This window comes from Lentinus tigrinus, assembly GCF_003813185.1.
Source record: "Lentinus tigrinus ALCF2SS1-7 unplaced genomic scaffold L226scaffold_38, whole genome shotgun sequence".
Lineage (NCBI taxonomy): Eukaryota > Fungi > Basidiomycota > Agaricomycetes > Polyporales > Polyporaceae > Lentinus > Lentinus tigrinus.
The window spans coordinates 274,641-275,787 of record NW_027137947.1 but is presented as its reverse complement, the minus strand read 5'-3'; the positions used below and the strand labels follow the sequence as shown (position 1 = coordinate 275,787).

Here is a 1,147-nt window from a genome sequence, read left to right as displayed (position 1 = left end):
ATTGTTCCACTGGGACTGTTTCCGTGCCACGCGTAGCGGGTGGTGGACGTACGCTATCGACTGGCCTTGCTGCTCCGGTGTAACAAACACGATACTCCATTGGATTCCTGCAGCTGCCTCACCAAACATCTGGATGACGCCTTGGACTCCCTCGGTCAGCAGGTTATGCCTCTGCGCAATCGTCATTTGGAGGAGGGTGACGCGCTTCGTGCCCTCGGTCACGACAAACGCGTCGATGGAGGGATAGCCCTCCGGCACAACATAGACGCGATTGTCGACAGGGTGGAAGGTCGTCTTGGGGGGCTTGAAGCTCCTCGGGTCCACGATGTAGGGATGAGCCGCAAGACCGGGTCCGAGGCGAAAGGTCTTCTTGTCCCAGAGTTTGCAACCCAGCCCTTCGTCGGTCTCAACGAGAAGGTCGAGAACAAGCGGCTTGAATAGCTTCGCAGTGACCTGGGCGAGGGGAGACATGGTTCCAAACAGTTTCACCTGCGCCTCCTTGGCGTATTGCCGATAATGCGTTGCAATACAGAGTCGAAGGAATACCGTAGGGATCTCGTATTTCAAGTAGGACACGCGGCGCTTCGGGTTGACTGCGGGGGTAGCGAAGAAAAATTTGTGAAAGCAAGACCGCTGGTTTGATTGCGTCATTGAACCGGAATTGATCGCTTTCAAGAACTCATTCGCATTGGCAAATAGCATCGGGTCACCCAGCAGCTTGCTGAGCTCCCAGTGGAGCACATCTGCATTAAGAGAGGTTCCGTTCTGCGGCTTCGTCTCTTGATATCCAGTCCAGAAGCAGGATCTCGCTGACGGACCCAGGATATCATACAACTCAAGAGGAGTGTACCACTGCGGGTGCTGCGTCCATGGAGCCAGGTCCAAGTTGGCACCGTCCAACGATTGACGGAGTTGCCTGTGGAAAGACTGAACGTGAGTTAACGGTATGGGGGACCAGTAGCTACGCACTGCAGTGAAGAGACTTCTTCTCGAGTCCACGTAGACATCAGCCATGTCTTAGCACCTCGCTGCTTGCTCCAATCTCTCCAACGACCCTCTTGAGGGGATGTGGCCTGAACCACGAAGCCTCCGGGATTGCGCCAATTGCTGCTCAACCGTTTGGGCGGTTCGATGGAGTCGATCAATA

General features: G+C 55.2%; 1 protein-coding gene across 1 annotated transcript; it reads right to left on the bottom strand.

The window, feature by feature from the left end:
- Positions 1 to 52: 52 nt before the first annotated feature.
- L226DRAFT_574899 (uncharacterized protein) lies at positions 53 to 1,014 on the bottom strand (the record flags this gene model as incomplete). The annotated part of the gene is made up of 1 exon (XM_067685120.1): positions 53 to 1,014. A coding segment is annotated over one exon (962 nt), but the record flags the coding sequence as incomplete, so codon positions are not given.
- Positions 1,015 to 1,147: the final 133 nt, after the last annotated feature.